Below are 25,177 nucleotides of genomic sequence, written 5' to 3' on the forward strand. Positions count from 1 at the left end.
CATGTCCCAGGAGAGGTGGAGGATATATACATGTCCCAGGAGAGGTGGAGGGATATATACATGTCCCAGGAGAGGTGGAGGATATATACACGTCTCAGGAGAGGTGGAGGATATATACATGTCCCAGGAGAGGTGGAGGATATATACATGTCCCAGGAGAGGTGGAGGGATATATACATGTCCCAGGAGAGGAGGAGGAGATATATACATGTCCCAGGAGAGGTGGAGGATATATACATGTCCCAGGAGAGGTGGAGGGATATATACATGTCCCAGGAGAGGCGGAGGGATATATATACATGTCCCAGGAGAGGTGGAGGGATATATACATGTCCCAGGAGAGGCGGAGGGATATATACATGTCCCAGGAGAGGTGGAGGATATATACATGTCCCAGGAGAGGTGGAGGGATATATATACATGTCCCAGGAGAGGTGGAGGGATATATACATGTCCCAGGAGAGGTGGAGGGATATATACATGTCCCAGGAGAGGGGGAGGGATATATACATGTCCCAGGAGAGGTGGAGGGATATATATACATGTCCCAGGAGAGGTGGAGGGATATATACATGTCCCAGGAGAGGTGGAGGGATATATATACATGTCCCAGGAGAGGTGGGGGGATATATACATGTCCCAGGAGAGGTGGAGGATATATACATGTCCCAGGAGAGGTGGAGGGATATATACATGTCCCAGGAGAGGTGGAGGGATATATACATGTCCCAGGAGAGGTGGAGGGATATATATACATGTCCCAGGAGAGGTGGGGGGATATATACATGTCCCAGGAGAGGTGGAGGATATATACATGTCCCAGGAGAGGTGGAGGGATATATACATGTCCCAGGAGAGGTGGAGGGATATATATACACGTCCCAGGAGAGGTGGAGGATATATACACGTCCCAGGAGAGGCGGAGGGATATATACACGTCCCAGGAGAGGTGGAGGATATATACACGTCCCAGGAGAGGCGGAGGGATATATATACACGTCCCAGGAGAGGCGGAGGGATATATACACGTCCCAGGAGAGGTGGAGGGGATATATACAGTTTCGTGCACATGCACAGCTCTACATCACATGATCACTCTCAGCAGCGGCACGGGACCGGTGAAGACCGCGCATGGGCATTTTGTTCGGAGCATGGCTCCTCCTAATCATGTGACTCATCACATGACAGTGACGTCACCACAGGTCCTTCAGCTCTCTGGGACTCAGCATCTCTCGTTCTGTGGCCTCTCCTGATGCGGTGATAGAGGACGGGGCCACAGCAGGAGCCGCCGGAGACCGCGTGTAGTGTGGACGCTGCTGCTCCCGGGGCGGCCGCCATGCCTCTCTTCACATCCAACCCCTTTGATCCTGATGTAGGTAAGATAACAGCACCCGGCCGCCGGTCATTGTGTGAGTACAGCCTCGTCAAGAGGTCCGGCTGCCCCTTCTCTCCCCTCCCCCAGAGGAACATCAGGCCCCTCCCCCTCGTTTTCTCCCTTTGCCGTCTCTCCATTATACCCCCCTCCCCCACAGGAGAAATCCAGCCCTCCTCCCTCGAGGATCCCCCCCCCTCCCCTTCCCCTTCCCCTTCCCCTTCCCCTTCCCCTTCCCCTTCCCCTTCCCCTTCCCCTTCCCCTTCCCCTTCCCCTTCCCCTTCCCCTTCCCCTTCCCCTCCCCCTTCCCCCTTCCCCCTTCCCCCTTCCCCCTTCCCCTAGAGGAGCCTCTGCCCCTCCTCTAGGGGAGCGCCACCCTGTCTGTCCCTCTCCTCCCTCTTCTAGGGGAGCGCCACCCTGTCTGTCCCTCTCCTCCCTCCTCTATGAGAGCGCCACCCTGTCTGTCCCTCTCCTCCCTCCTCTAGGGGAGCGCCACCCTGTCTGTCCCTCTCCTCCCACCTCTAGGGGAGCGCCACCCTGTCTGTCCCTCTCCTCCCTCCTCTAGGGGAGCGCCACCCTGTCTGTCCCTCTCCTCCCTCCTCTATGAGAGCGCCACCCTGTCTGTCCCTCTCCTCCCTCCTCTAGGGGAGCGCCACCCTGTCTGTCCCTCTCCTCCCACCTCTAGGGGAGCGCCACCCTGTCTGTCCCTCTCCTCCCTCCTCTATGGGAGCGCCACCCTCTCTGTCCCTCTCCTCCCTCCTCTAGGGGAGCGCCACCCTGTCTGTCCCTCTCCTCCCTCCTCTAGGGGAGCGCCACCCTGTCTGTCCCTCTCCTCCCTCCTCTAGGGGAGCGCCACCCTGTCTGTCCCTCTCCTCCCTCCTCTATGGGAGCGCCACCCTCTCTGTCCCTCTCCTCCCTCCTCTAGGGGAGCGCCACCCTGTCTGTCCCTCTCCTCCCTCCTCTAGGGGAGCGCCACCCTGTCTGTCCCTCTCCTCCCACCTCTAGGGGAGCGCCACCCTGTCTGTCCCTCTCCTCTAGGGGAGCGCCACCCTGTCTGTCCCTCTCCTCCCTCCTCTAGGGGAGCGCCACCCTGTCTGTCCCTCTCCTCCCTCCTCTATGAGAGCGCCACCCTGTCTGTCCCTCTCCTCCCTCCTCTAGGGGAGCGCCACCCTGTCTGTCCCTCTCCTCCCTCCTCTAGGGGAGCGCCACCCTGTCTGTCCCTCTCCTCTAGGGGAGCGCCACCCTGTCTGTCCCTCTCCTCCCTCCTCTATGGGAGCGCCACCCTGTCTGTCCCTCTCCTCCCTCCTCTAGGGGAGCGCCACCCTGTCTGTCCCTCTCCTCTAGGGGAGCGCCACCCTGTCTGTCCCTCTCCTCCCTCCTCTAGGGGAGCGCCACCCTGTCTGTCCCTCTCCTCCCACCTCTATGGGAGCGCCACCCTGTCTGTCCCTCTCCTCCCTCCTCTATGGGAGCGCCACCCTGTCTGTCCCTCTCCTCCCTCCTCTAGGGGAGCGCCACCCTGTCTGTCCCTCTCCTCCCACCTCTAGGGGAGCGCCACCCTGTCTGTCCCTCTCCTCTAGGGGAGCGCCACCCTGTCTGTCCCTCTCCTCTAGGGGAGCGCCACCCTGTCTGTCCCTCTCCTCCCTCCTCTAGGGGAGCGCCACCCTGTCTGTCCCTCTCCTCCCTCCTCTATGAGAGCGCCACCCTGTCTGTCCCTCTCCTCCCTCCTCTATGGGAGCGCCACCCTGTCTGTCCCTCTCCTCCCTCCTCTAGGGGAGCGCCACCCTGTCTGTCCCTCTCCTCCCACCTCTAGGGGAGCGCCACCCTGTCTGTCCCTCTCCTCTAGGGGAGCGCCACCCTGTCTGTCCCTCTCCTCTAGGGGAGCGCCACCCTGTCTGTCCCTCTCCTCCCTCCTCTAGGGGAGCGCCACCCTGTCTGTCCCTCTCCTCCCTCCTCTATGAGAGCGCCACCCTGTCTGTCCCTCTCCTCCCTCCTCTAGGGGAGCGCCACCCTGTCTGTCCCTCTCCTCTAGGGGAGCGCCACCCTGTCTGTCCCTCTCCTCCCTCCTCTAGGGGAGCGCCACCCTGTCTGTCCCTCTCCTCCCTCCTCTATGGGAGCGCCACCCTGTCTGTCCCTCTCCTCCCTCCTCTAGGGGAGCGCCACCCTGTCTGTCCCTCTCCTCCCACCTCTATGGGAGCGCCACCCTGTCTGTCCCTCTCCTCCCTCCTCTATGGGAGCGCCACCCTGTCTGTCCCTCTCCTCCCTCCTCTAGGGGAGCGCCACCCTGTCTGTCCCTCTCCTCCCACCTCTAGGGGAGCGCCACCCTGTCTGTCCCTCTCCTCTAGGGGAGCGCCACCCTGTCTGTCCCTCTCCTCTAGGGGAGCGCCACCCTGTCTGTCCCTCTCCTCCCTCCTCTAGGGGAGCGCCACCCTGTCTGTCCCTCTCCTCCCTCCTCTATGAGAGCGCCACCCTGTCTGTCCCTCTCCTCCCTCCTCTAGGGGAGCGCCACCCTGTCTGTCCCTCTCCTCCCTCCTCTAGGGGAGCGCCACCCTGTCTGTCCCTCTCCTCCCTCCTCTATGAGAGCGCCACCCTGTCTGTCCCTCTCCTCCCTCCTCTAGGGGAGCGCCACCCTGTCTGTCCCTCTCCTCCCTCCTCTAGGGGAGCGCCACCCTGTCTGTCCCTCTCCTCCCTCCTCTAGGGGAGCGCCACACTGTCTGTCCCTCTCCTCCCTCCTCTAGGGGAGCGCCACACTGTCTGTCCCTCTCCTCCCTCCTCTAGGGGAGCGCCACACTGTCTGTCCCTCTCCTCCCTCCTCTAGGGGAGCGCCACCCTGTCTGTCCCTCTCCTCCCTCCTCTAGGGGAGCGCCACACTGTCTGTCCCTCTCCTCCCTCCTCTAGGGGAGCGCCACCCTGTCTGTCCCTCTCCTCCCTCCTCTATGAGAGCGCCACCCTGTCTGTCCCTCTCCTCCCTCCTCTAGGGGAGCGCCACCCTGTCTGTCCCTCTCCTCCCTCCTCTAGGGGAGCGCCACACTGTCTGTCCCTCTTCTCCCTCCTCTAGGGGAGCGCCACACTGTCTGTCCTTCACCCAGGGGAGCTCCTGCCCGTCCATCTGTCCCTCCTTCTTCTCCCCCAGGAGACCTCCGGCCCGTCCATCTGTCCCTCCTCTTTCTCCTTCAGGGGACCTCCGGCCGTCCATCTGTCCCTCCTCTTTCTCCCTCAGGGGACCTCCGGCCCGTCCATCTGTCCCTCCTCTTTCTCCCTTAGAGAGACGCACACACACACACACACACACACACACACACACACACACACACACACACACACACACACACACACACACACACACACACACACACACACACACCCTGGCAGTGACAGAACTTGCATTTCTTCTAGATGTGACTTGGGTCATCCTCAGATTATAAAGGTTGGAGTAAATCCCATTGAGGATTTCTGCCCGTGTGTGCCAGGCGGCCTCTGCTGTCTCCCCATACATGGCAGCAGTGGTGGTCTTTTCCCCGCTCAGTGTCTCCACCAGACACAATGCTCGCCCATAAATACATCAGATGTGCAATAGTCGCTGAGGATCCGTTGCAGGCATTAAGGGCTCTCCTCTCTCCGGACCTGGGCGTAGATACATGGATGGGTGGCACAAACAGAGAATATTTCCTGCTGTGTGACCGGGATCCGGGGAAGTGGTCACCTAGTGCTATATGAACAGATGTGCTCCTGACATCCTACCCAGGTGGGTGTCATTAGGACTCGGGTTCTCCAGGATGGTGGCAGTCCAGAAGTCAGGCTGGAGAGCCCCTCTACATGAAGGGGGACAGTGGGGGGTGCTCAGCTGCTGGCACTGTCTACCTGATGGCAGTAGAGATGAGCATCCAGTTCGGTCCTCGGCCCGGCATCCTGGGAGCCTTTGGTGCTTACTTGGCCCACGATGTTGCGGCACGTTGCACACCATGGTGTAAACTCTCACGGATCTTGGCACCAATTGAGGTCCCACTGATCAGACCCCACCAATCACAAAGTGACGGTATGTTATAGCGATATTCCCAGAATTTATAGGAAATGCCCCATAGGGTTAGATAAAGGGTCTCTGTTTTCCAGATACAGCGCCCCTCCTGTCCTTTTCTAGTAATGCTCGTCCTGATTTCATTCCAGCACATAAACCAGAATGTTGACTTTTTTGCAAATTAATTATGGACGACCTCTTTAATTACCAGGAATCGATCTTTAATTTGCCATTCAGCCACACACTGTAAGTACCAGCAAGTCCCTCTGTTGTGCAAGACGGGAGGGGGCGATGCTTAGTGATGGGTGGTCCCAGATTTAAGCCTTGTCATGTATCCTAGTTTGAGGTTTCTTTATAGCCCCCCCCCCATAGGTGCAGCGTCTCCTCACCTGGTGGTGTGAGGAGCAGATTGTGCTGCGGAGTCATCCCCGGACGTCCAGAGCCTCGGCCATTACCGCGGATTACCACAATTATATCTATTGTGAAGGATCGTCACTCACTTTAATCATTTCCTGTAAGTAAGGAAGGTTTTTACTGACGGAGCCGGGAAAATGAGTTTTCTCCAGTTCAGAGGAAAATGCCTCCCTTGTTCATCCAGTGCAAGGTTATGAATTCTGATGTCACATTCTTAAAGGGCCGGTGCAGTTGGATGTGATTGGATATATGTGTGTAGGAGATGGTAATACGTACCTTTAAGACAGCAATTGTGTGATAATTTGGTTAAAGAGAAGGTACTTTTTTTTTTTTTTTCAAGCTGTGATTGCCTGTGATGGGAAATACTCCATTAGGCCCTATTCACACAGGGATGTACAAGAAAAACGTACCAATTTTCACCAGTGATTTTTCTGAGAATTTTTTTTTCACTGATGAGAAATTAGAAGCGTTTCTCCACCTTCTCCTATCAGTCAGTGAGAAAACGGACACCAAGATGGCATCCAATTTTTTTTTTTTTTTCACGGACCCATAAACTTCCATTGCCAAGTTTGAATTGACAATCGCATCAATAGCGGACGTGTCCACTCGCCACTCAGTCCATAAAGAATCACTGATGTGCAGACTTCCTCGCATGTTATCCTGGGTACAAGTGCTACTTGTGAAAACCTGACATGTGAATGAGCCCTTAGACTACGGCTATACAGTAACACTTGTCACTACAAAGGCCAAATATTACTGATAAATGGGGTCCAGTGATGAGTGAGCGTAACCGGATAAGGTGTTATCTAAGCATGCTCGTGTGCTAAGAGTGTTTTCAGTGTGCTGAAAAAATATGTTCGAGTCCCGTTGGCTGCATATCTTTTGACTGATAGAAAACCGCAACACATGCAGGGCTCTCCTGTTTGTTAGACAATGACTAAATGTGTTGCGGCTGTCGAACAGACAGGAGATGTGCAAGATGTACCTGGCGCCACTCTCATTGGTTCCTGCTGATGAGGCTACAGCTGGGGGGTCAGCGCCGTGTGTGAGGAGTCCGGCGTTCAGGATCGATGGGCGCCGCCATCTTGGATGAATTGCGCATGCGCAGTTCCCCAGTGACCCAGAAGCGCCTGCTGACTCTGCCCCCTCGACGTCACTGCACCCGGAAACGCTCCAGCTAACGCTGAGAGCGATGCAGGACGCCGAAGAGCACGCAGCAGCGCTCCGGATAGCGTTCCCCTCCTGGCACCGCTACCTCACCACCGCGCTGCACCACCACATGAACCGAAGGAGCGCTATACTTACCAACGTCGGCACTGAAGGAGATCAGGAATCCTCCAGACTCTGCTCCCTGCTGTCTACGTCACTGACGTGCAGTCCAGCCAGGACCACCGTGACGTCTTCCAGGCGAGATTCATCTGTAGGATCCTGTCCCTTCAGGAACAGGAAACCAACTGAACTGATGCATAGGGAGAGGTGCCGCCCTTTTGTATCTGTAGGTTTCCTGTTCCTGAAGGGCGGATCCCCTCTCTCGTAGTGCTGTCATGGGCCTCCGAAAAACGCTGCTACCAGTAAGTAGCTTAATGCTTTCATTATCCTGCAATTAGCTTTTACGCCATTTTCATACTCTTAAATAAAAAAAAAATTGCCAATTAAACATCCCCCCCCCCTTTCTTCTTTCCCCAGCAGTCACTTCTGTCTTGGTGTGTGACCGCTGCCGTCAATCAGTGGTCACATGCTGGACTACTGGCGTCGGCCCTCGGCAATAAGAGCAGCGATGCCAGTAATCCGGCACGTGACGGCTGCAGACATAGGATCCCTGGAGCATTAGTGCTGCGTCGACAGGAGCGCAGTGTTTCATATTTTAATTTACACTTTTTTTTTTTTCTTTAAAAAAAAGCAAAAAAAAAAAACTGGTCATTACTTTTAACGATTTTTTTTTTTTTGTCACAAACAACAGGCCCAGGTGACTTTTCCACATGTCGGAAGGAGCATTGACGTCCTTTCTGCACTCCGGCCTCCATTATTGGGAGGTCACTCCTTGTTGTGGAATTTCAAACTCTTAAAGGAAATAGCTGTCCTTCCTCCCCGCTGCACAGTAAAAGCTTAAGAAAAACAGCGAGGCCAAAAAATTGGTGGTTAGTGATAATGAATGCTAGTAGGACAGCTGTACAGAGCGCTCGGCCATTGCCCCGCACTGTCCATGGTTCCTGCATAGCCACCTGGGCCTCCCAGCACGCCCCAACAGACTTACTGGTATTTAAAGTACGGTCATTCTTCAGGGACTCTAACATGTTTTTCGAGGACACTTAAGACTCGGTTATCCTATGAGCATGCTCAGATAACACCTTATCCAAGCATGTTCTCTCATCACTAGTTCTAATGTATCTTATCCAAGAAACTTGTGCCTGCCTCCACTTATGAGCCTCTTTTCTCTGTCTTCTGAACTAAACATTGACGCCACAAAAACATTCAAAAACCCTTCTTGTTCAGAATAAGTCATGCTGCCGGCACTGTAAGATGTTAGAATACAGCTGTCTATTGAAGTCTATGGAGGCGGAGGAAGGATCCGAGGGGGTGAAGAGGTAGTTGGAGTCACCGAGAGAGGGGGCTGCTTCTGATCATGTAGGAGAGGAGAGCAGGGATCCTTCACGTCGGTGTGTGCTGTGCATGGGAGGCATCATAATATTTAGTCTGCACCCACCAGCTCAGAGACAACTGAAAATGAGTGAAAAATGCCAGAAACAAGACATATAATGGGCAGAATTTCTTGCTATCCCTCAGTTACCAGAAGAGATAGGTATGCTTTAACATTTCTTGTAGGAATATGTGGTTTACTGATCGATGGCGTATTGTGATATTGGTGTGTAATATAACCGTGTCTCCTGATGACGTGGACAGCCATGCCCTCACCACGCGCCATAGGGAAGGCTGGGAATCGGATAGCGGACAAGGAATATTAATCAGCAGTGTCGCAGTTATTTCTTCCGAGGTTGTGTACATTTGGTTGTTCGCTCTTTACAAGACATTTATCATTTGAAATGCAGATCTAGGATACTTAGTGATTATCACAAGATGCAGGAAAGCAAAATTATTATTTATATATATATTCTACTATATAATTGTCTAAGGGTCACTTCCGTCTGTCTGTCTGTCACGGATATTCATTGGTTGCGGCCTCTGTCTGTCATGGAAATCCAAGTCGCTGATTGGTCGCGGCAAAACAGCCAGCGACGGGCACAGTCCGTAAGAAAATGGCCGCTCCTTACTCCCCGCAGTAAGTGCCTGTCGCCCGCATACTCCCCTCCAGTCACCGCTAACACAGGATTATTGCCGGCGGTAACAGACCACGTTATGCCGCGGGTAACGCACTCCGTAACCGCTGCTATTAATCCTGTGTGTCCCCAACTTTTTACTATTGATGCTGCCAATGCGGCTTCAATAGTAAAAAAAATGTAATGTTAAAAATAATAAAAAACAAACCTGCTATTCTCACCCTCCGTCGTTGCGTCCTCTCCTCGGCAGTGCAAGCGGCAGGTTCTGGGGCCAAGCATGCTATGCGAGAAGGACCTTCCATGACGTCACGGTCATGTGGCCGCGACGACATCACAGGTCCTGCGCTCATACCAACCCTGGGACCGGAAGCTGCCGAGTGCACCGCACACAGGCGACAGGACTACAAGGGGCTCTTCGGAGGGTGAGTATATGTTTATTTTTTATTTTAACTCTTTTTTTTTTAACCTGTTACATACGTGTCTGGGCAATATGCTACGTGGCTGGGCAGTATACTACGTGGCTGGGCAATATACTACGGGACTGGGCAATATACTACGTGGCTGGGCAATATACTACGTGGCTCTGTGCTGTATAATAAAATTATTATGCTATTACCATATAATTCTTGATTATCTTGATGGTGTGAATTATTCCAGTAGTGCTTTCTCTTTTTTTGGCCAGTATGGTGCACCCCATATATATATATATATATATATATATATATATATATATCTCGAGGGCAGCACATGCATAGTAAGGTCCTGGTGACATCGCGAGGGCCGAACTATCAATCTGTTCATGCACCGTCCCTGGGACTGACAGCACCTGAGCAGGATCTCGGGCGGAGGAGCAGGTCACAGTGTAGAGTGACCTGTCAGTCATTGATAGGAGGCCGGTGGTGGGAGGAGAAATAGGGAGAGAGACTGGAGAGCTGTAAGGCCCCTTTCACACATCAGTTTTTTGCCATCAGTCACAATCCGTTGGCTCGGTGGATTGACGGATCCGTCGCAGATTGTGAAAAACTCATGTGACGGATCCATTTTTTCGCCGTATCCGACTAGTGTATCTGGCTAATTGGATCCTAAAAATAATCTGAGCATGCTCAGTTTAAAAAAATGGAATCCGTTGCTGGATTCCATAATTTGACTAATCCGGCGCCCATAGGCTTCCATTCTCGCAAACGACGGACGGCGATGGATCCGTCGCGGTCCATTTTTTTTCGACGTACACAAAACATTACCTTAGTCCGTTGTCTCTGGCTGCTGAACAAACAATTTTTGACGGATACAGCGGATGAAACATGAGGCCATCCGTCACTAATACAAGTCTATGAGAAAAAAAACGGATCCAGCGGCATCAGTCGCCAGATCCGTTTTTTTTTTCAAAATTCAACAGATTGCGACTGATAGCAAAAAACTGATGTGTGGAAGGGGCCTTAGTGGAGGCCAAATGCCATGAGCTTTTGGCTCTTTTGCATGGGTTTCTAGAAAATGGAGAAACTGACAAAGGTATAGACGTCATCGACATTTCAGATGCTTTAGACATCTTCTGGGTTATATTGTAAAATATTCTCCGGTCTCTTGAATGTAAAATTCATGGGACCCTGTAAAATAATAGTCAGAGCCCCCCGACTCCTCCCAAGATATATTTACTGAAATTTAAAATAAATTATATATTTACACTGCTCAAAAAAAAAATAACAGGGACACTTAAATAACACAATGTAACTCCAAGTCAATCACACGTCTGTGAAATCAACCTGTCCGGTTATGAAGCGACACTGATTGTGAATTAATTTCTTTCTCCTGCTGTTGTGCAAATGGAACAGACAGAAATAATCGGCAATTAGCAAAACAACCCCTATAAAGGAGTGATTCTGCAGGTGGTGACCACAGACCATTTCTCGGTTCTCATTGCTTATGGCTATTGTTTTGGTCAGTTTTGCATTTTGTCATTGCTCTCACCCCCAGCGATGCTACACAGTAGCATGATGCAGTGTCTGCAACCCACAGAAGTTGCCCAGCTAGTGCAGCTCATCCAGGATGGCACATCAATGTGAGCTGCGGCAAGAAGGGTAGCTGTGTCTGTCAACACAATGTTCAGAGTATGGAGCAGATGCCAGGAGACGTGGAGGGGACCGTAGAAGGGCAACAACCCATCAGCAGGACTGCTACCTCCTTTGTGCTAGGAAGAACCGTGCCAGAGCCCTGCAAAATGGCCTCCAGCTGGCCACTAAAATCCATGTATCTGCTCAAACTGTCAGAAACAGACTCCTTGAGGGTGGCATGAGGGCCCAATGTCCACAAGTGGGTGTTGTGCTTGCGGCCAACACCATGCAGGGCGATTGCCAATCTTGGTGTTCTCTGTCAAATGCCAGATTCAACATTGGCTTCCTGTGCTCTTCACGAATGAATGCAGGTTCACACTGAGCTCATGTGACAGACGTGACAGAGTCTGGAGACGCCGTGGAGAGTGATCTGCTGCCTTCAACATCCTTCAGCATGACCGGTTTGGCAGTGGGTCAGTAATGGTATGGGGTGGCATTTCTTTGGAGGGTCGCACAGTCCTCCATGTGCTCGCCAGAGGTAGCCTGACTGCCATTAGGTACCGAGATGAGATCCTCAGACCCCGTGTGAGACCATAGGTGCGGTTGGCCCTGGGTTCCTCTTAATGCAGGACAATGCCAGACCTCATGTGGCTGGAGTGTGTCAGCAGTTCCTGCAAGATGAAGGCATTGAAGCTATGGACTGGCCCGCCCGTTCCCCAGACCTGAATCCGATTGAGCACATCTGGGACATCATGTCTCGCTCCATCCAATGTCACGTTGCACCACAGACTGTCCAGGAGTTGGCGGATGCTTTAGTCCAGTCTGGGAGGAGATCCCTCAGGAGACCATCCGTCTCCTCACCAGGAGCATGCCCAGGTGTTGTAGGCACGGCTCTGATGAGGCGGTAATTTTGTATGTTTTCTTTTATGGTATTTTGGGAAATGACGAGGGATAATGCCATTCCTTTATCTTTTTTTTCCACAATAGAAAAAGCAACAAGTGAATTGAACACAGCGGAGGACTGGGGACTCATTCTCGACCTATGTGATAAAGTTGGGCAGTCACGTACGGGGTAAGTGCTTTGTTTTTTAATATGCAAATGGCCTCTTCAGAGAGAGAGGACTTAACCTTTATAGCGTCACCTATTGCACGCAGCGACCCTACAAGTCACAATTAACCCTTTAAAGAGTCTTGCAATATGACTTAGGATAATATGCTTCCTAAAAGTGACGTCAGCACCGTGACGGTTTATGCAGATTATTATTTTTTTTTTATAGATAAACTTCAATTTAGTGCAAGTATGAAAGAAAATAAAAACCCCTACATCAGCTCATTTAAGTAGTTGAAAAATACCCCAAATTTGCTTATTATGCATTTGCTTTGCATTAGTAAATAAATTACAAATATTACTTTATATCTACTCCAAAAACACTGCTGAAGAAAATGGCAATTTCTCCCAGATAATGCAAAGCCCGTCTGTAAGAAAACTAGTTATGGCTGCTGAAATGTGGTCGTTAAGGGGTTAAAGGGGGTTGATGGGAGGCTCATTAACGAGTAGATTAAGCTTTTTTTTTTAATGTATTTTGAGACCAAATCTGCTTCAAAATCTTGATTGAAAATGGGTGTGCACACTCACACTCACACAGAAGTCTATGGTGTATTTGCGAGTTCAGACCGATCCCCGGGGGATCTGTTACCATAAGTCGTCGACAGGATCTATACTTTTTACTGCAATTGATCCATAAAGTATTTTGTACAGAGAAGCGGGAGGAAATGCAGATAAAATGTGCTGAGATGGCGACAACAGCAACAAGCTTTCTGTAAGAAAAGAAAATGTAACAAGTGAACTAATTTTTTTTTCTTTCAGGCCCAAAGACTGTCTCCGCTCCATTATGAGGCGAGTGAACCATAAAGACCCCCACGTGGCGATGCAAGCACTTACAGTAAGTGTTCTCACTGCCGGCTGCTGCAATCTTACACCATTAGCAAAGTGCATCATAAAAGAAGGGAAATGCAGAACGCAAGAGGAAGTCGGGAGAGCGATATGTGCGTCCGGCAGAACGAGGATCCGTCACCTGCACGAACAGTGCAAAAAAAATGTCATCACTCATCAAAGTTCAATGGAAATGGGGAGGATGTCTGTAGGTAACGACCTGTCCTGGAGGCTGGGGTCATATGCTGAGGCCAAGTCTGTGCCTGGGTCACCCAACTTTACACACCGCATAAATGACTGGTATTCCGTGGCAGATAAAGCATTGGATGACCTCCTGAACCAGTTTGCAGATGCACCAACAACCTCGCCACCTTATTTATGGCATCTCTGAAAGTGCACGGCGGTTCCCCTGTGCGGGCGTGCTAATCCCAGTTCAGGGCGCCCTAGAACCGTGCGGACGTGCGCTGGGACCGGCTGTGCCCTAGGACTGTGCGGACGTGTGCCGGGATCGGCTGTGCCCTAGGACCGTGCACTGGGACCGGCTGTGCCCTAGGACCGTGCGCCGGGATCGGCTGTGCCCTAGGACCGTGCGGATGTGCGCTGGGACCGGCTGTGCCCTAGGACCGTGCACTGGGACCGGCTGTGCCATAGGACCGGCTGTGCCCTAGGACCGTGCGGACGCGCGCCGGGATCAGCTGTGCCCTAGGATCGGTCGGACGCGCGCCGGGAGCAGCTGTGCCCTAGGACCGTGCGGACGCGCGCCGGGATCGTCTGTGCCCTAGGACCGTGCGGACGCGCGCCGGGATCGTCTGTGCCCTAGGACCGTGCGGACGCGCGCCGGGATCGTCTGTGCCCTAGGACCGTGCGGACGCGCGCCGGGATCGTCTGTGCCCTAGGACCGTGCGGACGCGCGCCGGGATCAGCTGTGCCCTAGGACCGTGCGGACGCGCGCCGGGAGCAGCTGTGCCCTAGGACCGTGCGGACGCGCGCCGGGATCGTCTGTGCCCTAGGACCGTGCGGACGCGCGCTGGGATCGTCTGCCCTAGGACCGTGCGGACGCGCGCCGGGATTGGCTGTGCCCTAGGACCGAGCGGACACGCGCCGGGATCGGCTGTGCCCTAGGACCGTGCGGACGTGCACCAGGATCGGCTGTGCCCTAGCCCTAGGACTGTGCAGACGCGCGCCAGGATCGACTGTGCCCTAGGACCGTGCGGATGCGTGCCAGGATCGGCTGTGCCCTAGGACCGTGCGGACGCGCGCCGGGATCGGCTGTGCCCTAGGACCGTGCGGACGCTCGCCGGGATCGGCTGTGCCCTAGGACTGTGCGGACGCGCGCCGGGATCGGCTGTGCCCTAGGACCGTGCGGACGCGCGCCGGGATCGGCTGTGCCCTAGGACCGTGCGGACGCGCGCCGAGATCGGCTGTGCCCTAGGACCGTGCGGACACGCGCTGAGATCGGCTGTGCCCCGGTGAGGACGCGCCACACCAGTAGAAGCCCTGATCCTGGCCATGTCACAGATATTGATTTCTAGGGATTTGACTTGGTTTGTTCTCCACTATGTGGAGGTCACCTCTGCCGCTTACAACTCTGTACTTCAAATCTTTTTGCTCATCTCTTGTAATATTAATCTATGACTCAAAAACGACTCAAGGATCTGCAAGCCGTGTATTGATCCTGCTTAGATCACTGGTTCCCCTATGGTCAGCTAGTCATGAATCCTGCTGGCGGGATGGAGATTGCCCACAGTGGAAACCCCCCTTATAAAGAAACGTGTCTACAGTGGTATTTGGATGAATCTGTGTTTCATGAATCGTCGTTGTTCTAATTATGATTTCCTCTTGTATTTCAGCTGCTCGGAGCTTGTGTATCCAACTGCGGGAAGATATTTCACTTAGAAGTTTGTTCCAGAGACTTTGCGAGCGAGGTCAGCAGTGTATTAAATAAGGTGAGCCAGTCGCTGTCCTCTGTGGTCTGGGCGCTGCGGGATTCTACTTTGCTCCTTCAGTCATATGGGGTATACACTACATTGAGACGCACGGCTTAATGTCTATTTACGAACGTGACAGGACGGCTGTTGGTGCAGAGCTCCCTGGTACCAGCGCCGTCCTGTAATAGGAGCCACCGGCGTTATGGTGGAACAGAGGGCAGAAAAGTCACCAACGTTCTGCTGACTATAACTGAAAAGTCCAGACCTCCTTTGGTATTAACATCAGCACAAACATTGCGCTGGTAGCTTCATGGCCAAGCGGCTGCATGCTGCCGTACATCACCAAGCACAATGTTGAGCGGAGATATGTTCTGTGCAGTGACGGATCACACTTCTCTATCTGGCGTCTGATGGACGAGTGAGTCTGGTGAATGGCAGGAGAACGTTACCCGCCTGACTGCATTGTGCCCGATGTACAGTTTGGTGAAGGAGGGATAATGGTATGGGGATGTTTTTCAAGGGTTTGACCCCATCCCCCCCTTAGCTCCAGTGAAAGGAAATCTTAATTCTTCAGTACAAGACCCTTTGGATAGTTAAAGCTTCCAGCTTTGGGGGAACAGTTTGGGAAAGACCCTTTTCTGTTCTCCATGACTGTGTCCAGAGCACAAGGACAATACAGTCATTTTTGGTTGCACAGGAAAACAGTGAAATCAAATTCCAAGTGCGGTGAAATTGCAAAAAAGTGCAATTCCACAACGGTTTTGGGTTTTTATTTACCATGTTCACTAAATGTTAAAACTGTCCTGCAATTATGATTTTCCAGGTCAGTACAAGTACCGTACGTAGATACCAAACATGTATGATTTATATTTTATTTAAGTGGTGAAAAAAAAAAAATTCCAAAATTTATATGAAAAAAGTTTTTGCTATTTTCCGAGACTCGTGGCGTCTCCATTTTTTTTTTTTGAGCTAGCGGATAGCTTATTTTTTGATATTGATACCATTTTGGGGTAGATACAATGATCGCCTGTTATTGCAATGTTGCATCGGCCAAAAGAAAACCACGTAATTCTGGAGTTTCAATTTCTTTTTTCTCATTACGCCATTTACCCATCTGATTAATTTATTTTATTTTTTGACTGGACATTTCTGAATGAGGAAATTACAAATATCTGGGTTTTTTTTGTTGTTTTATTTCCAGTTGAAATTTTTTTTTGTTTGTTTGTTTTTTTTGTTTTAAATTTTTCACCTTTTCCCGTTAGTTGATAATCCCCTTTAAAAAGTTAAAGCTGTGTATCACCTGTGCTACACATAGCAGGGCATGAGTAACTGAAATCACGATCTAATACAAATCAGCGTTCACCGGAGTATCATAATGACGAGTCTTGTGCAGACTCCTGACTGTCATGACAACCTACCGATGCCCCACTATCAAGTGATTGGGGCTCCGTTTCATGGCCAGAACGACGTGCATCATTCCGGCCGGTGTTAGATATCGAGGTCAGAGATTGACAGCGGGATTTAACTGATTAACAGCCACAGGCGGAGCACTGATCCACACGCGGCTGTTAGACGCATGACAGCTGATTAAATCAGCCTCATTTGTGGGGAAAGATGCGGGCTCAGCGCCGGAGCCCGTATTGAAGTCAGGGACATGACATAAATGTGTTGTTGATCTTGTCCAAGTCTACACAGCACAGCTGACAACAAGGAATTGTTTGCTTATTTAGTTTGCCTTAGTGGCCTCTGAACACTGGAATATTTCAAGATTTTCTATGGATCGCCATATAAATAAAAGCAGATAAAATAATCAGATGAAAACTGAATTCAATTTTATGATAACTTCTTTTTTTAAATAGCCATTCATTAAATCTGAGCGGAAGGAAAGTTGGGCCGAGACTGACGAGTACGGACTTGTGCCCGGCCGTTACTCATGGACACTTTAGGATTAGAATAAGGATAAGTAGTTTTGCTCTTTTTATTGTGAGACTTAACTTTTTTTATTTATTTTTTTTAACTACAGGGACACCCAAAAGTTTGTGAAAAGTTAAAAGCGTTGATGGTGGAGTGGGCGGACGAATTCAAGAACGACCCGCAACTTAGTCTCATTTCCGCAATGATCAAGAATCTGAAGGAACAAGGAGTGACCTTCCCGGCCATCGGGTCACAGGTGAATGTGACGTTGGGTTGATGCTACGTTTTTTTGTTTTGTTTTTTTCCTGTATAAACACTTGTTCGATAATGTCTCAGAAACAAAATATACAACGGACTCCTGGCTTGGAGAGAGGTACTGTTGAAAAAAATGCCCGATTCTGGGCACACAATCTGGAACTACTCTGTGCATTCACACCAAAATCGTGCTGAAATCCAGGGTTGATTTGGAGGTTTTGCTTTGCAGAGGGTTAAATCTGCTGGGAAATCCACATAGGCAATGGACTGCAATGTGGGGGTCTCGGCAGTCAGCCATATTGTTTCCTACATATGTGACTTGTATGTTTATTTTACAGGCGGCAGAACAAGCTAAAGCGAGCCCTGCGCTGGTCACTAAAGACCCCGGAACTGTGGCCACCAAGAAAGAGGAGGAAGATCTTGCTAAAGGCAAGTTATGCTTGTAATTCGGATCCTACGTTGCTGTTTTTTTTTTTTTTATTATTATTATTTATTTATTTCTTTTTTAGCGGCACATGGCATCATTTTATGGATTTAATTTTTATGTGGAATATTATTATTTTATGACAAAAAGAAGAATGCAGATGTGAACAGATCCCTAAATGTTCTTCTAAGGACCCGATTCACTTTTTATGCTGCTTCTAAAAAAGTTCTTAATGTTGGAAGGAAAGGGGGGTGATCTGAATTATGTAAGCCATTAACAATTGTCATTTATGTGGTTAAACAGCGACAAACGGAGCTAGCCCAATATGCTGGCACCCGCCGTGTATTGGGCGGCCTCTGTGACATACCTGCGCAATAGATATTGTAAGATTGCGCTCACTAACGCATTGGGGAACACTCGCTTGGCACAGGATTCAAGCACACGGGCACGTTTTTTCACTTAAACAGTGTATACGGTTTATTATGGCATCATAAACTGGGTTATGCACAGTTCATTACACTTCATGGAACACAATAGGCACCAACCGGTGACATTAACTTGCAGCTTTATCTTAGACACTTCATATTTCGGCTTTATCTCACGGACACTATACATGCTGGACCTCTCACTTCGTCTAGTTCCCATGGGTGTCCGTACGCCGAACAGTTCACCAATGTCCCTAGTCATGTAGCGCACATGACATTGGGTCGCGGTCTCTAAACATGCCGAACCTCACTTTGTGAACCTCACTTCGTTCAGTCACCGTGGGAGACCACACAGTTCATAGTCCATCACAAGCACCAACAGTCAGTAGTACCTTATGGGAGCTCCTGCTCCACCTGCTGACTCCTCGTCAGTCCTCTCTCCTGGGGAAACTGCCATACGGGGTTCACCAACTTGCTTGGCCGGCACACATCAGTCAGTCCAGAGCCACCGAAGGACGGTAGCTTCCCCAACACAGACCATCCAGGTCCACAGTTTCTCAGGTGCTCCAGGAAGACTCCACTCACAGGAGCTTCCAACACAGACTGTCCTGGACCATAGTCTTACTGTGCGCTATTCAGGACGTCCATCCCACCTGGGACCGTCCAACACACTGGCATGTGATCTTCAGGACTCCTACTCCCAGGACATCCAACACAGGTTGTGCTCTTCAGGAAGCCTACTCCCAGGTCTTCCAACACAGGTTACTCAGTGCGCTATTCAGGACGTCCGTCCCTACCCAGGACCGTCTAACACACAGGCATGTGACCTGTCCGGGTGCTATTCAGGACGTTTGTCCAACACCCCAGGCCACCAGCTCCAAAGCCCCACCATGTGCTCCTCAGGGAGACAACACTCCCAACACATAGGCTCTCCAGGACCTTCCAGCATAGACCATTCAGGTCCACACTCAGCGACCATGTGACCCACACCCTGGTCACCTTATGAAGCTGTAACCACTCCCACAGGTGGGAGTGTGTGTGTGTGGCTAGTTCGACCCGCCCATCTCTCATAACTAGCCTAGCCTAGGGACCGTTCATGTCAGACTAATTTGATCAGTTTCTATGAAGAGGTAAGTTCCGGATTGGACCAAGGGAACCCAGTGGACGTAGTGTATATGGACTTTTCAAAAGCTTTTGATACGGTGCCACACAAAAGGTTGATACATAAAATGAGAATAATGGGGATAGGGGAAAATATGTGCAAGTGGGTTGAGAGCTGGCTCAGGGATAGGAAACAAAGGGTGGTTATTAATGGAGCACACTCGGACTGGGTCGCGGTTAGCAGTGGGGTACCACAGGGGTCAGTATTGGGCCCTCTTCTTTTTAACATATTTATTAATGACCTTGTAGGGGGCATTCAGAGTAGAATTTCAATATTTGCAGATAACACTAAACTCTGCAGGGTAATCAATACAGAGGAGGACAATTTTATATTACAGGATGATTTATGTAAACTAGAAGCTTGGGCTGATAAATGGCAAATGAGCTTTAATGGGGATAAATGTAAGGTCATGCACTTGGGTAGAAGTAATAAGATGTATAACTATGTGCTTAATTCTACAACTCTGGGCAAAACAGCCAATGAAAAAGACCTGGGTGTATGGGTGGATGACAAACTCATATTCAGTGGCCAGTGTCAGGCAGCTGCTACAAAGGCAAATAAAATAATGGGATGCATTAAAAGAGGCATAGATGCTCATGAGGAGAACATAATTTTACCTCTATACAAGTCTCTATTTCGACCACACTTAGAATACTGTGCACAGTTCTGGTCTCCGGTGTATAAGAAAGACATAGCTGAACTGGAGCGGGTGCAGAGAAGAGCGACCAAGGTTATTAGAGGACTGGGGGGTCTGCAATACCAAGATAGGTTATTACACTTGGGGCTATTTAGTTTGGAAAAACGAAGACTAAGGGGTGATCTTATTTTAATGTATAAATATATGAGGGGACAGTACAAAGACCTTTCTGATGATCTTTTTAATCATAGACCTGAAACAGGGACAAGGGGGCATCCTCTGCGGTTGGAGGAAAAAAGGTTTAAGCATAACAACAGACGCGGATTCTTTACTGTAAGAGCAGTGAGACTATGGAACTCTCCGCCGTATGATGTTGTAATGAGTGATTCATTACTTAAATTTAAGAGGGGACTGGATACCTTTCTGGAAAAGTATAATGTTACAGGGTATATATACTAGATTCCTTGATAGGGCGTTGATCCAGGGAACTAGTCTGATTGCCGTATGTGGAGTCGGGAAGGAATTTTTTTCCCCAATGTGGAGCTTACTCTTTGCCACATGGGTTTTTTTTGCCTTCCTCTGGATCAACATGTTAGGGCATGTTAGGTTAGGCTATGGGTTGAACTAGATGGACATATAGTCTTCCTTCAACCTTAATAACTATGTAATAACTATGTAGTAAGTCTCCCTTACAACTACACAAACACTTGTGGGACTACAGGTCCCAGAACAACAACATTACATCAGACTTACCATGCAGACTCACTCTGCGACACATATCGGCCACTTACAATTCTGCCAGTCACTGTTTCACCACCATTATAACAACAGATACGCCTCCATGCATATCCCGAGGAGCACACACAGCGCCCCCTAGCTGCCACAGGGGTCACTGCATCACAATATCCACCATATATACAAAGAATATTGCATGAAAAGTGTCATTAAAGGCGGCTTATGTGTATTGTCTCATCTCAACAAGCCCTTTAAGTTGCTGACCCAACTTCAGAAACTCGTAGCTAGTGCAGGAAACATTTCGCCCAAACATACTGTTATATATGTTGTATCTTTTTGTTTTGTTTTTTTACACCTTAGATTGACAGAGCTATTAAAAAAAAAAAAGTTGTGCACCAGTCTGTCTTCTATAAGAAAAATACTTCTGCTATTTTTTTGTCTTTCCTCCTGGACCTATTAGGTGCCAGATTTCTGAAACGATCCTATGTAAATCAACCGGGTCGTTTATGCACCATACTGGAGGGCAAAATAGCCAAACAAGCCAAAAACCAGAAGGCTGTATATATGTGATCACTTCCTTAACGTCCTCTAGAATGTGACTTACACCCGACATGTTGGGTGTGTAGAGCCGGTCCGTCAGCTCCGATAAGTCCTCAATGCTCCAGCGCAATCTTTGCCAACTGCATCTAAATGGTTAGATCTTTAATGGGGCCTATTAACCCCCCTCCATCAGCCAGGAGATCATTAAAAGAAAAGTTATGGATCTCAAAACAAATTATCTTTTACTATCTGGTAATGCAGGATATTATAACTTCTGACTTGCCGAGGGGACTAGCAAGTGAGAATTTAGGGTCAGGCCGCGCAGAGACATGGAGACCTCTGACTATACTTTTATTACATTGCAGCAATCGAATTATCCCTGAAAGAACAGAAACAACCCGGGGCGGTGTCCGCTCTGTACCCGAGCACGAGCTTCTTGTCCGGTCACAAGCCCGAAGGCCGGAAGGTGCAGGCCATCTACGACTTTGAAGCCGCCGAGGATAACGAGCTGACGTTTAAAGCGGGTGAAATAGTCACTGTGCTTGATGACAGGTGAGGACCGAGGCCTCAGTCCCTAAAGGGGACCCTTCACTAGATTTAGGGTTCCAAAGGTAAATAGATTACCTTGCTGATCATTAAAGGGGTTTGGGAAAAGTCCTACCCACGGCTGCAATTGGTTAAAAAAATAAATAAAACATTTCATTGCTCACCCTTTCCAGGTCCAGTGCTGAGTCTCAACCAATGCTCCACCAGTATCTATTTTTCTTTGTCTGCAACCAATGGATCAAATCTGCCAGAGATGATGACATGAGCCACTGAGCTCAGAGATTGGCTGCAGCGCTATCTGCCTGACATTAGCGCTGCAGACAATAACACACCGGCAGCAGACATGGCGCGTCTCAGTGATGGGATGAGAATACCCCTTTAGTAGAAATCAATGCTCATCTTTCTATTAGTAGAGCGTATATAGGAATATTCTGGCTCTGCTGTACATCATAAGTACAGTTCATATGACTGACCAGCGATTGTGAGGCAGAAACTTTAATGAGGCTGTCCATTATTAGAAAACATGGCCGCTTTCATCCAGAAACAGCCCCACGCCTTTCTACAGGTTGTTTATGGTATTGCAACTCAGGTCCATTAATGTCACGAAGACTAAGCTTCAATAATGGATGGACGTGTTTTTCTGATCCTATACAATTGCTTGAGCAGTCCAAGGAGCGGCCATCCCTGTGACATCAGGGGTCCGGCATATTCATGAGCTGCTTCTCCCCTGTTCTCCAGCCACTGATTGACCACTTTTTGCAAATGCACAGTCAGTGGCTGGAGACCAGGGGAGCCGCAGCTTCTGAATACGCCGGACCCCTGACATCACAGTGATGGACCGTAGCTGCAAGTTTACAGTGCAGATGGCTACATAAGTAGGCTCCAGACGACTGGGATCCACGTACCACCTGCTAAGCCGGCTGATGGAGATCCGCATGCCCCCACCCCGCTATGCCAGACAGCTGAGCTCCGCGTGCCCCCACCCCCACTACTTTACAGTTTTGAAGTACATACAAATTGAAGGACCCAGTTGGTTCTCTTTAAGGCGACATTCTGACGTTCATGGTCGTTGCTTTGTCTGGACCACCCAAGGGTCTCTCCTAACGTGAGCTAGTGGCATTATACATGTGGAGGCCAGCGGGCGGGCAGTCCAGACCGTGAATGTCAGATGTGTGAGCTCGGCCTAAGGATCCAGCATTGCCCCCTCCTCGCAGGAGTGCATGTAACACCTATACATTTATTTCAGTGACCCAAACTGGTGGAAAGGAGAGACGAGCGAAGGAATTGGATTATTTCCCTCAAATTTTGTCACCGCCGACCTGACAGCGGAGCCAGAGATGAGTAAGTATGTTGTAATCGGAGCTCGATGTGATTGCAGCCATTACTCTCGAGTGCTGGCTATATGGACGGAGTACGCTCCTGAGCCTGCTGCATAAAGTGCCTGCACGTGGCTCATTTCCACAAGGGGTTTTATCAGGAGGAAAACCTTTTCAAACATGATTATACAGCCATTCCGACGGAGTTTCACAGCAAGTACACCGGCATCATCAGGTCTGCTCTACTGAGAGATACCATCAGTTATAGACTTGGAACCTGTCACCCCGAAAATCGCGGGTGAGCTAAGCCCACCGGCATCAGGGGCTTATCTGCAGCATTCTGTAATGCTGTACATAAGCCCCCGATGTTACCTGAAAGAAGAGAAAAAGACGTTAGATTATACTCACCCAGGGGCGGTCCCGCTGCTGGTCCAGTCAAATGGGTGTCTCAGGTCCGCTCCGGCACCTCCCATCTTCATTCCATGACGTTCTCTTCTGATCTTCAGCCACGGCTCCGGTGCAGGCGTACTTTGTCCTGTTGAGGGCAGAGCAAAGTACTGCAGTGAGCAGGTGCCGGGCCTCTCTGACCTTTCCCAGCGCCTGCGCACTGCAGTACTTTGCTCTGCCCTCAACAGGGCAGTACTTTCCCTTTAACCAAAAACCTTTCTATTCCTGTTTTTGGTGTAACCTATGACCCCAAAAAGGCACAAATGATATTTTACAAATTTACAGGAAAATGTAGAATTATTTTCTTTTTTCGACACTTACCAACTCTGAAAAATGAGTGCAGTCTCCAAGGAGTTTTATAATTTTTTTTTAATTTATTTTTTTATGACCATATCCAAATTTGTTTTTTGTTTTTTTGGACAGTCTTGCTTCTCGCTTTGCAATCTTTCCTTTGCCTACACCAAATATATATTTTTTTTATGCCATTTAATACTCTTTGATACTATTCTTTTATTTTCTTTGCCAAAATTTAAAGTGTGTGAATGAAGTACGACAAATTTATTAATACTTCATAAGTCTCCAAAAATTTGCCTTTTTTTTTTTTCATACATATAAAAGCTGACGTTATAAAGACGTGGAACAAATACATTTTAACATGCGTTAACCGGTTCCCGTGATGACGGATACATTACATGTCAGGTAGTCTGTGGCTCAGACTCAGGACCTTGTCTCCAACCTCTAACAGCAGCAAAAGGGGCTAGCTCTGATTACTGCTCCTGTTTCAACACTTCAATGCTGCTGCCAATCTCTGACAGCAGCATTTAAGGCATGCAGTCTGGGTTCCACACCTTTTTTATGGTGTCTATTGTCACTCCCGCAACACGATTGCAGAGAGCTGATGGGTTGCAATGGAGCCTGCTGACAGTCCACACAATTGCCATCTTTGTACCATTCCACCAAACTTGGATATTTTTCCCCTATTTCTCAGTACATTCTATGGTATGGTAAAGTGAATGGTTTTCGTACAGCTGCACTTGTCATAAATTCCTCTCTTTATCTCCAGTGAAGACTGAAAAGAAGACCGTTCAATTCAGTGATGAAGTCCAAGTGGAGACAATAGAACCCGAGCCAGAGCCGGTGTACATCGATGAGGTAACCCGTCATGTATGGCGATGGGGTGATGTATGGGATTGAAGGGGAACTTAGTTTCTGCTGAGCGGTACCAACTCCGCTTTGTCAATTGTACTTTTCCTTAAGCTCTGAGGCCAGTGTCGGAGCACACACTGTGATGGCTGCCAGTCTCTTGACCCACACTCCACAACCATGTATGCCTGTGAGACTGTTAAAGGGATTGTCCTGGCATAGGACAGTGACCTCTCTGCTGAATAAGTCATCAATAGCAGTCCGGTGGGGGTCCGACACTTGGCGCCCCCGCTGATCAGCTGTTAAGAGCATGATGAGTTGTGGGGTTTTGCCACACCTGGAGCGCCACAGGAACCTTGTCCTAAGGGTATGTTGACCCACAGTGGATACACTGGGAATTTAACAGGTAGATTAATGGGAAAAAATCCACAGCGGGATACTAGCAGATAAGTGGCTGACCTTGTGCTACATGGAACCCATGTGATCTGGGATAACGCTGCAGTAGAAGTCGACCTGCTTATTTTGTCAAGGTATGTTGTTAATTTCCCATTACGTTTAGTTTACAAGTCAGATGGGGTGTAAAAATCAGGAAATTCCCCTCCAGTGGTACAATTCTTCTGTGCTCCTTTTTACCATCCTGTGCGGACATGT

General features: G+C 49.7%; 1 protein-coding gene across 2 annotated transcripts in view; it reads left to right on the forward strand.

The window, feature by feature from the left end:
- Positions 1-1,179: 1,179 nt before the first annotated feature.
- STAM (signal transducing adaptor molecule) overlaps positions 1,180-25,177 on the forward strand; it is a 34,916-nt gene continuing 10,918 nt past the window's right edge. Inside the window, exons 1-9 of one of the 2 annotated variants that reach the window (XM_069729512.1) lie at positions 1,180-1,376; positions 12,109-12,193; positions 12,989-13,064; positions 14,905-15,000; positions 17,006-17,152; positions 17,490-17,580; positions 21,440-21,626; positions 22,867-22,961; positions 24,447-24,535. In XM_069729512.1, the coding sequence (XP_069585613.1) occupies positions 1,337-1,376; positions 12,109-12,193; positions 12,989-13,064; positions 14,905-15,000; positions 17,006-17,152; positions 17,490-17,580; positions 21,440-21,626; positions 22,867-22,961; positions 24,447-24,535 (906 nt within the window). In that variant the 5' untranslated portion in view covers positions 1,180-1,336. The remainder of the gene's footprint in view (positions 1,377-12,108; positions 12,194-12,988; positions 13,065-14,904; positions 15,001-17,005; positions 17,153-17,489; positions 17,581-21,439; positions 21,627-22,866; positions 22,962-24,446; positions 24,536-25,177) is intronic. The other variant, XM_069729514.1, reaches the window with a different exon arrangement.

The sequence above is a fragment of the Ranitomeya imitator genome, chromosome 6, assembly GCF_032444005.1.
Source record: "Ranitomeya imitator isolate aRanImi1 chromosome 6, aRanImi1.pri, whole genome shotgun sequence".
NCBI classification, from domain to species: Eukaryota; Metazoa; Chordata; class Amphibia; order Anura; family Dendrobatidae; genus Ranitomeya; species Ranitomeya imitator.